The following is a 13,360-nucleotide window of genomic DNA, read 5'->3' as shown; positions in this document are numbered from 1 at the left end:
AAAAGGTAGCAATTAGGGCTTTGTGCGTGCGCGCACACACACACCAGTTTAAAATGGATGTGTGCACGTTTGTTTGGTTTTTACACTGTCAACACAACGTTGTCCTTATTCAAGTGGTAGCCTGCACTTCCCCGCCCCCTTTAAATTTTGGTTTTCCCAATTTGTGGATATTGCATAAGTGGATGCACATTATTTGGGTACTTTTTAAAACATGTATGGTGACATTTCGCTGGATGCCATCTGTCACTCCATCCCCATCTTCCATTGGCAGGTGCTCCTCAGTGGCCTAGTGCGACTCTTTTGGGGTATTTCATTTTTGTAATGGCTTCAGATACACAAATAAATAATATTTTTATTTAACACACACTTATAAAAAAATAACCCATTGTTCTGTGCAAATATTGTATATGGAAAAACTTGTATACAAATAGTAATCATAATGGCCATGTGCATGAGAAACAAATACCTGTGTGCATGCCCGTGGTTTCCAGAATTCAGGAAGGGTGAGCTACTAGCAAGGCAGGGTATGTCACACACACTGTAACACACTTTAAATTAACCTATTAAATTAGCTGTTATGTGTATGTCTGTTATATTGGATATTAAAGCAAAGTAAGAAATTGGCTGCTGGCAGTTAAACAAATGCTTCCAGATGTGCCCACAATGCACATCAGGTTTCAGGGAAGGTGGGAAGTACTAATTGTGGGAGGTGGGACAATACACAGTGCACATATATCCAAGCATTGCCCACTAGCGTGGATGGGAAGCACTGAGACAGAGTTTAACTGACAGTATTTGCATGTGGAAAAATGTGTTTAAAAAATACTCAGAGAAAATTTGGATCTGTGTGACCCATATACACATTAACCCTTTGGTGTATGCACAGTTTAGCTCAAGATTACCCAGTGGCAAACAACTATGATGGGGCTTTACTCTTCAGTAACTAGCCACATTTACAGTGCATCTCCTCACTGCTTCTGTGCTCCCTACACCTCTGGCTGTTGTAACTACTGTGGAGTAATTATGCCATATGACTACTACTAAGTAATTTCCATGTTCCATATATACTGTGGTCTGCATGTTCAAGCTGAAAACTGCCCCATCCCATTATTTATTAAGAGTATTTTTACCTGACCTTTATCATATGATCCTAAGGCAGACTTCAATGCAGTTAAAAACACTAAAACAGCAGCAGTTACAATGCATTTTAAAGAACAGGGTGAAAACACAACCTATCCTTAAAATTGCTATACATAAAAAGCCCCATGGAGCCACCTATGATAGCCCCTTAAGAGCAGGCATGGGCAAACTCTGGCCCTCCAGATGTTTGGGACTACAACTCCCATCATCCCTGACCACTGGTCCTGTTAGCTAGGGATGGTGGGAGTTGTAGTCCCAAACATCTGGAGGGCCGGAGTTTGCCTATGCCTGCCTTAGAGGAAGGAGTCTATTCATGTTTTAAATATGTGCCATGCCAGAAAAGCAAGTTCCGATCTTGCCTTGGTCTGACAGTCTCCAGGCTGACTTAGCTGCCTTGTTGCCAGAAACTCTCATTCTTATTCCTTCTTATCTCTTTGCAGGGCATCATCCAGGCCTACAAGAGTGGGCTTTACCTTAAGGGAAACACGAGCCTGGGCAGATGGGACTTTGTTGGCTCCTTCTTCTTCTCTGTTTCTGCAGTAACAACCATCGGTAGGAAATGTTCTGAGAAAATTGCGTAAAACCAGTTATAGAAACAGCCTTTCCCCCTTCTTCCTTGGCAGAGGCGCCACCTTCAGGAAGCAAGGTTAGCCTACAAATGGGCAGATTCCTGTATTGCTTTGTCTTATGTTCCTGTGAGGCATCTGAATTCCACACAGAGACAGTAAACCCTGGGTTATGGAATGGAAACACACAATTATGCCTGTTGTTTTGTTTTTTTAAACTGTGGTACAAGCTTCTAGGGAGCGGTGTGAAGTATGAGGGGAGAAAATAAATTTCAGGAAGGCTGACCTTCTCTCTCATCAGCCAAGAATGGAATGCCCTGTGCTTCCTAGCAAATTACCTTTATTAATCTATACTATATCTCTGGAGGTATCTGATCCCCAAATGTTTCATCATCCCACTGTGATCTGAGTAGAAGGGGGCAAAAGGAAGAGTGGCCCTTCCCCTGATAAAGTTTGCTGTGATAATCTAAATTTGCACACCTTGGAGGAGCAGATAGTAAAGACAAAGGAAACTTATGGCTTAAACCAGTGGTTCTCAAACTTCTTTCTCTAGGCCACACATAAATACAGTGGACGCTCAGGTTGTGAATGTGATCTATGCGGGATGCACGTTCACAACCCGCAGCGTTCGCAACCCGCAGTGGCACGTCTGCACACGCGTGGGTTGTGATGTGGCGCTTCTGCGCATGCGCGACCCCAAACCTGGAAGTAACCCGTTCCGGCACTTCTGGGTTTTGGCGGGTCCGTAACTCAGCCTGAAGCGTCTGTAACCCGCGGTATGAATGTAATAAAATTTTGCTCCCACCACACCAAAAATTTTATTGATAAGAAATACACTGGAAGAGAAAAAAAAACTTAGCTATGCTTGGTTGTACACCTTGGAGAAGCAGATAGCAAAGACAGAGGAAACTTATGGCTTAAAGAACACAAGTATTTATAATATGATTATGGGACATCCAGAAAGTATAAAACAATGCAGCCACATAAGAACACAAATCATTCCCAAAATATAAACACACCACTTACAAATGTACTTTAAGTATGTGTACAAACTCAATGACAGGTATGAGAATGCTTTCCCCAGGTAATCTCATTTATATTAGGTCTAATTTGAGTCAAACAAACTCCAGTTTTCATCTCCGGTCCATGTGAATCTGAGGCTTGGATAGCTATCCACATATGGTCGACAGACTTTCTTGTTTGGAGGTTTCCTTGGGGTTGCTACGGGAGTCAAATGAGCCTTCTCAAGCGCTCTGTCTGAATGGCGATTTTGGATCACAACCAGGATTGGTCTCAGTATTTCTTGATGTTCTTGCTCTCATTTTGAAAAGATATCAATCTGTATTCTGCAGATTAAGAAAAAAAATATTATACTATACTATATTACACTGAGGGACACTGGTGGCGCTGCGGGTTAAATCACAGAGGCTAGGGCTTGCCGATCAGAAGGTCGGTGGTTCGAATCCCCATGACAGGGTGAGCTCCCATTGCTCAGTTCCTCCTCCTGCCAACCTAGCAGTTCAAAAGCACAGCAAAGTTCAAGTAGATAAATAGGTACTGCTCCAGCAAGAAGGTAAATGGCGTTTCCGTGCACTGCTCTGGTTCGCCAGAAGCGGCTTAGTCATGCTGGCCACATGACCCAGAAGCTGTACGCCAGCTCCCTCGGCCAATAAAGCGAGATGAGCACTCCAAGCCCAGAGTCGTCCGCAACTAGACCTAACGGTCAGGGGTCCCTTTACCTTTTTATATTACACTAAAACATTTGAATGTTTCTTTGATTGTCCTTGAATCTTCTCGCAACACTGGCCATCCTCTCCTGCCACACCAGTGTGGCACTCCACACCCTTTGAGTACCACTGGCTTAAGTTAACATAAACTAATCTTTTAACTGCTTACTGACATCAGTTCAGATCTGATATTCTCTATCACTGGTTTACCAATGGCTTCCAGTTGTTCTTCTGGCTCATCTAACTTCAGGGAAGGGGCAGGACCTTTTCAGCCCTGGTTTCTGTGTTAGGTGAGACCCTCTCCAAAGAGACTTCACACTTCCAGTCCATTGGAGATCGATAGAAACCTTTTGTGGATTTTAATTTGTTTTCCAAGTTGTCCTGAGATTTCAAGAAACTGCTTTGTTCTTCTGGTTTAACAGTTTATGATTTTATTGGTTTTGTTCTATTGATGGTCTTTGCAAGTTGTTATCTGGGGGCTGCTTTAGGAGCCATAGAGTGCCATGTAAATTTCATAAAGAAACCAGCTGTAACTATTTATAAGTAAAGTGCTTCTCAACTTGTCTTCTCTGGCATTTTTTCCCTTTTGACAAACTGCATGAATAGCCTTAATGTGGGCTGAAAAGGGTCAGTCATTTATTTTAGGGATTGCCTAAGGGTGATAATATATTCCCATGTTTGTGTCATCCTACTTGGTTCTCTTTGATGTTTGGGTGTGTGTGTTTTTGATATACATTTACGCACATGCCCCACAAACCCGACATTGTTTCTCCTAGACTCACTGATGTAAATGGGCTGACGTCAAAAATGCCCAAACAGCCTATAGAAAACTCTTCAGTGCTCTCATGATTGCTTCTGTTTCTTCATGTGGTGCCTCTGATCACATTTTTTTAATCTGGGCATGTGGCCATGAATGCTCTGTGTATCTGAGACTCAAACTACGCACGACAGCAGTAGCAGCTCCATTTGTGGGTCCCCCAGTTACATATAAAGTGGAATTGCAAATGCATATTTATTTATTTATTTATTTATGGCGCAAAAGAGCTCATAGAGTGAGGGAAACTGAATCTTCCCTGCACTTAGTGCTTGGTTTCATGTAGCCTTTCCTCCTGGAACAGTGTCAGAAACTCAGATATATAAGCTAATCACCAAATGACACCTTGAACTTAGATTGTGGTTGATGCTTTATATTTTAAAGAAAACATCTCAAAGGGGTTTACAACACTTTCAAACATCAAATAAGACAATCCAGAATAAAACAAATTCAAGCTTCAAGGAAGCTATTTCAGATCCTTCTCTAAGTGCCATTTTGCTTTCCCCATACTTATTTACCTTCTTAATTTATATAGCTGCCCCATATCAGAAGAACTCTAGGAAGCCAGTGGGGTATAGTGGTTAGAGTGTTGGACTAGGACCTGGGAGGTCAGGGTTCAATTCTGCACTCAGTCATGAAGCTCACTGGGTCACAACCTCTTAACCTACCTCACAGGGTTGACGTAGAGATTAACCGAGGACATGGGTGAACCATGTACTCCTTGGAGAAAAAGGTGGGATATAAATGCAGTAAGTAAACTCTTCTGCTTATTTGCCTAAAAAGCTGAAAGGTGGGCAGCCAGATGGAGATGCCAGTCGCCAACCTGGCATCATCCAGAGATTATGTGGTTACAATTGGACCCACACCAGTTGAATAATGTGCCTGGTGCCTGGGGAGTTTTTAACATTGCTCTGGAACCAAGCTGGGCAGAAAATGACCCTGGAGAGAAGCTATAATACAGGGCAGAGAGTTTAGCACCCCACTTGAATGGCCCTTTTGTTGCAAACATTGTTGCAAACAGGAGATCCCACTCCCCTAGTTTATACATGGGAGCAGTTCTGCCATCAAATCTAGTGTGAGCCTGAGCTGCTTCTTTTGTTTTTGTGCAAAAATAATTTAAAAAATATATTTTTACATTCCACAACATGTGCATATAAACTGTGCAGCAGTCCTCACACTGGAAAGTACACACACCTGCATACAGCTCTGCACATGAAATTGTACAAGGAGCAGTCCTCTTGCCTCTGCCTTCTTACAAGTCACAAGATGGCAGTACTACATCACGCTATGTCTGGCATGCTGCAAGTTTTTTACTTCTTACTTCTCACTTGTGTTGATTTCAAAGCAGACAGGAAGCTTTTTAATATAGGAGTATAACAATCCAAACAACAGCAACACAAAAGAGTATAAGTAAACCTTTCATCACTGAGTTAGAAAGTCAGCCAGAAGGGGAAGAAAGTCACTATTCCCCTAGCACGATATACTGCAGTTAGGAGAGAAATTCCATAGCAATCATTAAGAGATTGGAGATCAGTTATTCTCCTTGCTGAAATTAACAAGGAAACTGAATTCAAGCCATTCTTCCATGAAGGTATCCTTCCTAAGTTTCCCGTTCACCATTTGACATTGTTGTGTCAATTTTTCTGTGAGAACAAGGTACGCACCAATCCTTTATTGCCTCCCTGAACAAAGCTGGCCCCATGTTCAGCTGAATTGCTACCACTGTGAGAGCCGTAAAGATCAAACAAAAAACTTTGTACCCTCCAGCACTCCCACTGTAAGTGTAGAACATCTTGCACCCCTTCTAACCGAGTGGTGATAGGATTTCATTGATGTGGTTGCAATCAGACAGGGGTCAGGTACCATAATATATGTATGATCTTTAAAGCAGATTACTTTATTCTGGTGGAGAAGGAGCGAAAGGGAGATCTAGGCCACGGTGAGTCTCCAATCCCCTTCAGAGATCTGTGTCCTTAAGTCTCCATCCCAAACCATTCCTGGTCTCCTGCTTGAGCTCCTAACTTAAAAGGAGCTGTGTATCAGCTGTCTCCAGGGTTAGCCACATGAGGCCAGAATACATTCATTCAGTTAAATACTTGCTGCTTTCTGGGTGTAAATCTGATGTGAAATTGTGTGCACATTGTAAAGCTTTGTGTGGCATCCAGATGGGCACCCCCAGTCAGATTGGGAGGTACATGCTCATTCTATGGAAAACAGCCCGGTGCGGGCAACAGCAGCTGCACATCGGCTTTGCATCAGTGGTTTCTCATCCTGGAAGTTGGGTGAGTTGGGCTTTAGTTGGGCTGAGTTGAAAAATGTAGGGGATTGGAGAAGAGGGAAGAAAAATGTCCTGCTCTTTGCCCCTTTTGAGAAAGTTTCTAAATGTCCTGCAGGACATATTCCTGTATTTAGCAATATATGTATTTAATTTATAGTGAAGAAAAACTTTAAAGGAAGGGGTGGCATTTTTAAAAAGGTTTGACCACAAGCACAGAATTTGATCACCCTCCCTTCGTTTGTTTGGCACACTTTGTTACTATAACAAACCACTAGATGGCAGTACAAGCTTGGTGGGAAGGATCTGACAAGTAGCGATCAGTCTTCCAGGACTTGTTCACTGTGAGCATAACTTTTTGAAAACAGTGGTATAAGGGTGATAAGCATTATTCTAATACCCACGGATTATGCATCTAAATCAACGTTGCAGTCAATTTTGGTCGAGAGTTTTCCAATATATTTCAACAAAATATCAAGTTATTGTTTTCTATGCAGTGTAACTGATTTTTAATATTAATACACCTACCGGGTTTAGAAGATTGAGATGCTCCCTGGATGTGATTTCCTGGCAATTCACGTAGCACATTATTACATCCAGCAAATCAGATGGGGATGAATTATTGAATGGCTTCCTTAACAAACAGCACAAGGCAAAGCAATATACCGGTATTAAATCTTGAGCTAACAAATTAGAGGGTAAAAGGACTGCAGTCAAGGGCAGTGTGGGGGACACTGGACTTGTTCACAAGGTCCTGACTAGCTATTCCTTTGCTTAGCAGCACCTTCTGTAGTAAGTGGGACTTAGAACCTGCATCTGCCAGAATGATACAGAGATGAGCAAAACAGGCTCATCTAAATTTGGACTAGGGATGCACACACACACTACCACATTTGCAGCACAAAAACATCAATTTTCTCAATCCATAATCATTCATGCTTATCCTCATCTGCTGCTTTCAATCTAGATCAACTAAAGCATCCATAACAGATGCTTAAAAACCTCCAAGGAAAGAGAGTCCACAGTATTCCAGATGTGGTCCAGAGGTGGTACTATTACTGCCCTTGATCTGGATATTCTGCATCTGTTGATGCAGCCTACAATAGCACTACCTTTTTTTCCTTTCTTTTTTTTGCTCCTTCCACACACTGTTGACTCATGTTCAACTTGTGGTCTACTAAGACCCCCAGATCCTTTTCACACATACTACTGGCAAGCCAGGTGTCCTTGCTTTCTTTTTGCATGAAGACAGAGGCAAAGTAAGTGTTGAGCAGTTACCCAATATCATTTCTCCATCTTCTCCACGCAGAGAGCTTACTACTTCCTTGTTCTTGTCCTTCCCCTTGCTTCGAACATAGCCAAAGAAACCTTTTAAAAATTATTTTTCACCACTCTTACAAGCCTGAGCTTGTTCTGAGTTTTGCCCTGTCTGACCTTCTCCCTGCAACTGTTGGCTCCTTCATATTTTCACCTTTCTTCCATTTCTTATACAGTGGTACCTCGGGTTAAGTACTTAATTCGTTCCGGAGGTCGTAACTTAACCTGAAATTGTTCTTAACCTGAAGCACCACTTTAGCTAATGGGGCCTCCTGCTGCTGCAGCGCCGCCGGAGCACAATTTGTGTTCTCACCCTGAAGCAAAGTTCTTAACCTGAATCACTATTTCTGGGTTAGCAGAGTCTGCAACCTGAAGCATATGTAACCTGAAGTGTATGTAACCCAAGGTACCACTGCACATGCCCTTCTTAAATCTCAGCTCCTATGTTTCATGAGCCTATAACTGGTATGATGGTAATATATGGTGCTTTTGCCCACGTGGTTCAAAGCAGCTTATGTGCATTAGAAGAAGAAGAAGAAGAAGAGTTTGGATTTGATATCTCGCCTTTCACTCCCCTTCAGGAGTCTCAAAGCGGCTAACAATCTCCTTTCCCTTCCTCCCCCACAACAAACACTCTGTGAGGTGAGTGGGGCTGAGAGACTTCAGAGAAGTGTGACTGGCCCAAGGTCACCCAGCAGCTGCATGTGGAGGAGCGGAGACGCGAACCCAGTTCCCCAGATTACGTGACTACCGCTCTTAACCACTACACCACACTTAGTTTGGTAAGCAGCCCTGAAAGGAAGGCTAGTGTTACAGTGTCAGCATTATGTGAGCCTGAGAGACAGTCGCAAATGAATATATATATATATATATATATATATATATATATATATATATACACACCCTTTTATCAAAAAGTACATCTTATGGTGATCTTATCAAAGTTGCACACAATGCAAAAGTACAGAATGTTAAGACAAAGTGTACAAAAAGTGAAATGCAATAGCTTCCTTATTTACTTACACCTGGGAACAGGCTTTTCAAAATTTCAGATAAAGTTGTTCTCCAACACAATATCATATCAACAAATATTCAACCCCATTTCTATAAATTCCTACTTCTCTGTCTCAGTACAGGGTCACCAGACCCCAGCCGTTCAACACTTCTGAGTACTTTTTCTTATCCTGCTTTTCTTGCCATAGGCCACCCAGTGGGGTTAGATGTGCTTACAAAAGCAACACCCCCACCCCCAATTGGAAACGGGCTCACTGGAGGATCCAGATGAGACAGGAGAGAGTTGGGGGAGTGGGACAGAGTGGGAGCTACTTTGCTTTCTTCAAGTCAAAGAGCTATGGTGAGAAATAGATGAGGGCAAGTTGAAGAACCCTAGAATTCAGTACAACATGACAGGCACTTTACGAACAGCCTCCCCACCCCTCAACCACCATTTTCATGATCATTGTTCCACTGGACAAGGAAGTGCCCACCTAGGCTCATATTAAGTATTTGTTCATTTTCAGTGGAGAGTGGGAAAAACCAACTGGCTGGAGCTTGATTATATATTTACCTATAGGTCACCATGTTCCATTGTGGATTCCAGTTCTGCGGATAAATAAGGTCACATTATTTTCCTTCAGAACCAAGTAGTCCAGTTAACATTCATAAGACAAACACATGCATGTGCGTGCACACATGCATATGTATATTCATTATACCATATTTATGTAAGTCAGTATCTTTAACTGAGACAGCTAACATAACCACAGGCTTTAGAAAATGTAAAATCATTGATTGTTAATTTGAAATGAAGTTAAAATGTTTCCAGTTACTGCACTGTTTTTAGTAAACAATGGCTTACTTGAAAAACCCCCAACTTTTGATTCCCTCTATTCAGTTTGATGTGTAAAATTGAGTTCAGCACTTAACCCTTGGTGCCCTGGCATCATGAACATATTGTGACATCGCCACAGTTCTGCTGCATGATTTAGATGGGAGGGCCTAGTGGACAGTTTAACCAAATACATGCAGGTCCACTATTGAACTGCTTGTTATACAGAAATTCACTTATCCATACATGAGGAATTAGTACACAAACCTCTCTATACACACCACAGATTCAGATATCCAAACAGCCAGACCTGCGTGTAGTACTGTAAACCAACAAGCAGCCCTAAACAAACCTTTTTGGGGTTTTTTTCTGATCCAAGACAGAGTTTCGCCAGAAACCATGGTGGGAGGGATGGGAGACAAATAAATAAATCTGCCCTTTACTATCACTGTAACCTCTGATTTGATTGAATGATCAATAAGGTTGAAGTGCCATTTGGTTAAATTGAACTGTTCTGTGGCATTTTATGGACATTCCTGTGTGTCATCTCTGTGCACCCTGAGGTTGCTTTTAAAGCTTTCTCTCTCTCTCTCTATCTGTCTATCTATATATATATATGGACTTTCCTGTTTTCCCACATAATCTTGTTTTAGAACTACTTCTGTTTGTGTATTGTGGGTTGATGTGTCTTTAGTACAGTGCTTACCATCATCACTCCTTATGCTAACAAATGTATACGCCAATATAAACGCAGCTGATCAAAGAAAACCATACTTGCGGTGTAGTCACACCGCAATTCAGAATTCCCCTCTTCTAGAAAGCTCCATGGAACCCATTTTAACATTCTTTCAGGATACTAAAATGGAATTGGAACAGTACTGTGTGGGGTTTTGTTTTTTTAAAATCTATTGGGCTTTTTTTTTCTTCTTCCCAGAATGCAAGGTTGCATCTTTAAACACACGCCTACTTTGAAATACTTTCCTGCACATCAAAATGTGGTTGTTTTGAATGGACAGTGAGTTTTTTATATGGGGAAGTGTTTGATCATGTGCCCCACACAGACATTCTAAAATTGTGGAGACACAGGGAAATTGGACCATTTGCTTTTTCCATCTCACTGCTATCCAGATTTTTAAAAGGTGGGCAAATAAAAGCAAACAACTAGTAAAATCCAACATGGGAGCGGGGGAACATGTTAACAGTGCAATCTATTGTAGGATGCGAAATACGTGGTTGTTATAGAGGACAACTCTAACAAACTTCCAAGAACTGCTCCTTGCAAGAACCAGGCCCCACAGAATGCAGTTTAAAGACTTATTTATGCTTCAATTTTGCTTTAGCTCCATAAATGTGTCTGCCATAATAGTGTTCACAGCCAATAGAAGTAAGTGTGCTATGAAGCCAGGTGACTTTTATTCTCAGTAATCATTGTGGTTTATATTGAATGCTTATGGTACCTGGCTAATCCCTTTTCCTTGCAGGCAGCCTGCTGCTTTCTCCCCACTATTTAAAGAGTACATGGTGTGGGGGGGGGCATGGGGAGGAAAGAGCAAGCTGTTCCCACCAGGAAGCACATGGTATTCTGGTTGTTTTGTTTTGCCATTCAGTCCAATTAACCTCCCCAACCAGAAGCAAACATCACATAGATTTCAGAGAGTTACATCTATAGAATTAAAGTGGGCTTTCAGGGGAGTGTAGAGTGTTGAAGCCTTCAAGTGGGAAGGTTTCCTAATTTTAGGACCCTTCGGTAATCTAGAGTGCTTGATGTTGGCACCTGCCTCCGTACAGCCTTATCCCTTGTAACGCTGATGATGTTTGTAACGTTGGTTTGCTTGTGAACAAAAAAGTGGGTCTCAACAGATGCCTTGTGAGTTGGGGGAATGAGAATGGAGAGAGTCCAGCATTTATTTCATAGATGGAACTAGAGTTTGAAGAATGGGGAGTAGTTTTATATTGCATGTTTATTTACAAAAATACTACTAGAAATAATAATAAAAAGTGTCACTAGAAATCATATCATATGACACTTTTTACTATTGTTAGTAATGCTCTTGAAAATATAGGAAAGGATCTGATGATCAGGTAGAAGAATGACTTGGGCTATTCCTGCCTGGCAGCTGGTGGGAGGTGTGGCATGATGCCATGAGCTATAGATGATGTACGTTAAACTTGAGTTTTACTGACCTCATGAGTTTTGTTTCATCGCTGCTACTTTTAACTGCTGTTTTTATTGTCATTGATTTTTGTTTGGTTTTATGGTGTTGATTTTTCATCGTCTCCCCCCCCCCCATTTGTATTTTTGTTATGCACTGCTGAATGTAAGATGTAAGCATACAAATGTTTGGGGGAGGGGTGAGTAAGTATTTTGACCACATTCCTAAATCCAATTGCTCTGGAGTGAGTCCTAGTAATATTCCAGCGATCCTTTACTTCTAAACATGCATTGGTTATGATGGAAACCTAGTGAAATTGGTTGTTTTATCTACCTGAATACAGCTGATATAGCCTTGGCTGGTAGATACACAGTACTGAACACACAAATACAAATTTGTTGACCCTAAATGTGAGACTTCTGTCTCACCACATCCATGCAATAATAGAATTAGAATATCCATGTCAATATCTGTTACTTCAGGCATCTAATAACCTTTTGATCTTTTAGCTTTTTGTACAGGTTGGCTTCACATATACAGTGGTACCTCAGGTTAAGTACGTAATTCGTTCCGGAGGTCTGTACTTAACCTGAAACTGTTCTTAACCTGAAGCACCACTTTAGCTAATGGGGCCGCCGTGCCACCAGAGCACGATTTCTGTTCTCATCCTGAAGTGAAGTTCTTAACCCGAGGTACTATTTCTGGGTTAGCGGAGTCTGTAACCTGAAGTGTATGTAACCCGAGGTACCACTGTATTAGCTTACCTCTGAGGTGATGGGTGAGAACCTTGCTTCACTTAATGGAAGCTGGGATTTTCTGATAAGGCCACACAAGTACCTCCAGGGCTGCATACAAGCTGTGAGCCTCGTGCCACATATCCTTAACCTCTGACCCTCTTCTTTTGGCCAGATAACACTGAAACAGATTTATGTTTTTACAGCCGCGTTCTTTTAAACTAACTATCAACTTTCTCCTTCCAGGTTATGGTAACCTGAGTCCCAGCACGGAGGCTGCACAAGTCTTCTGCATCTTCTTTGCTCTTTTTGGGATTCCTTTGAACCTTGTCCTCCTCAACAGGATAGGACAGCTGATGCTCTCTGGTGTTCAGCTGTGCGCCTTTCACCTGGGTGAGAAGTTTCACTGGCAGGTAAACAGCAAGGGTGCTTTACTGCTCATTTTTGTCAGCATGGGTGAGTTGTTTAGGTGCAGATAAAAGTGACATGTCTTTGACTTAAGTCTGTAGCAGGCCAATCAGCTGGCCCGATAATGCAACAGTATGGTGTCTTAACCCACAGAATGGCTTGTGATTCTGATGTACAGATTCTTCTCATTGCAATACAGTAGGTGGGGCGAATCTTTGGCCCTCCAGATGGTGTTGAACTACAACTCCCATCAGTCCCAGAAAGCATGGCCAATGATGTAGTTCAGGAACCACTGGAGGGCCACAGGTTCCCCACACCCTGCAACATGGCCTCCAGAGGCTATGTATAACACTTGCTTCTCTCTGTGTTTAAGTGACCAGCTGAGGGCAAAACTAACA

At 42.0% G+C, this 13,360-nt stretch overlaps 1 protein-coding gene across 1 annotated transcript in view; it reads left to right on the top strand.

Annotated features, from left to right (window-relative positions):
- KCNK17 (potassium two pore domain channel subfamily K member 17) overlaps positions 1 to 13,360 on the top strand; it is a 28,358-nt gene that overhangs the window by 5,503 nt on the left and 9,495 nt on the right. Inside the window, exons 2-3 of the mRNA XM_053382933.1 lie at positions 1,581 to 1,692; positions 12,801 to 12,967. Coding sequence (XP_053238908.1) covers positions 1,581 to 1,692; positions 12,801 to 12,967 — 279 coding nt within the window. The remainder of the gene's footprint in view (positions 1 to 1,580; positions 1,693 to 12,800; positions 12,968 to 13,360) is intronic.

Source organism: Podarcis raffonei, chromosome 3 (genome assembly GCF_027172205.1).
Source record: "Podarcis raffonei isolate rPodRaf1 chromosome 3, rPodRaf1.pri, whole genome shotgun sequence".
In the NCBI taxonomy this organism is placed as follows: domain Eukaryota; kingdom Metazoa; phylum Chordata; class Lepidosauria; order Squamata; family Lacertidae; genus Podarcis; species Podarcis raffonei.
This window is presented reverse-complemented; position numbering and strand designations above follow the sequence as displayed.